The sequence below is a fragment of the Wasmannia auropunctata genome, unplaced genomic scaffold (assembly GCF_000956235.1).
Source record: "Wasmannia auropunctata unplaced genomic scaffold, wasmannia.A_1.0 LD289394.1, whole genome shotgun sequence".
NCBI lineage: Eukaryota > Metazoa > Arthropoda > Insecta > Hymenoptera > Formicidae > Wasmannia > Wasmannia auropunctata.
Window position 1 is genome coordinate 1 of NW_012073496.1, and position 558 is coordinate 558.

General features: G+C 38.2%; 1 protein-coding gene across 1 annotated transcript; it reads left to right on the top strand.

Moving 5' to 3' along the window:
* Positions 1 to 6: 6 nt before the first annotated feature.
* LOC105461403 (cytochrome P450 9e2-like) lies at positions 7 to 516 on the top strand. The gene has a single exon (XM_011707897.1). The coding sequence runs from the start codon at positions 75 to 77 to the stop codon at positions 438 to 440; it is 366 nt and encodes a 121-aa protein (XP_011706199.1). The 5' UTR covers positions 7 to 74; the 3' UTR covers positions 441 to 516.
* Positions 517 to 558: the final 42 nt, after the last annotated feature.

A 558-nucleotide genomic window follows, 5' to 3' on the forward strand; every position in this document is an offset into this window, starting at 1 on the left:
AAATTACATTAGACGTTATCGTTTCGCAAGCTTTTTTCTTTTTCTTTGCGGGTTTCGATATCGCGTTGGTTCTGATGTGCTTTATTGCTCATGAACTGGCAGTTAATCCAAATATTCAGAATCGTCTGCGCGAGGAAGTACAGCAGCGTCTTGCTGAAGGAAACAGTGAGATCTCTTACGAGTCGCTGTCGAAGATGACTTACATGGATATGGTGATTTCAGAGGCACTCAGAAAATATCCACCACAGATTTTCATAGATAGACTTTGTACTAAAAAGTACGAACTGCCTCTATCGCAACCAGGTTGCAAGAATGTAATTGTCGAACCTAACAATATAGTGCTGTTTCTTGTTTATAGTATACATCACGATCCGAAGTATTTTCCGAATCCGGATAAATTCGATCCTGAAAGATTCAGCGAAGAAAAAAAAGATATATAACATATTATCCTACGCTTATCTACTATTAATTCGGTCTTGGGCCTAGAAAGTGTATCGGCAATCGGTTTGCTCTTATGGAAACTAAGATCTTGATAGCTCATCTTTTACAAAAGTTTAC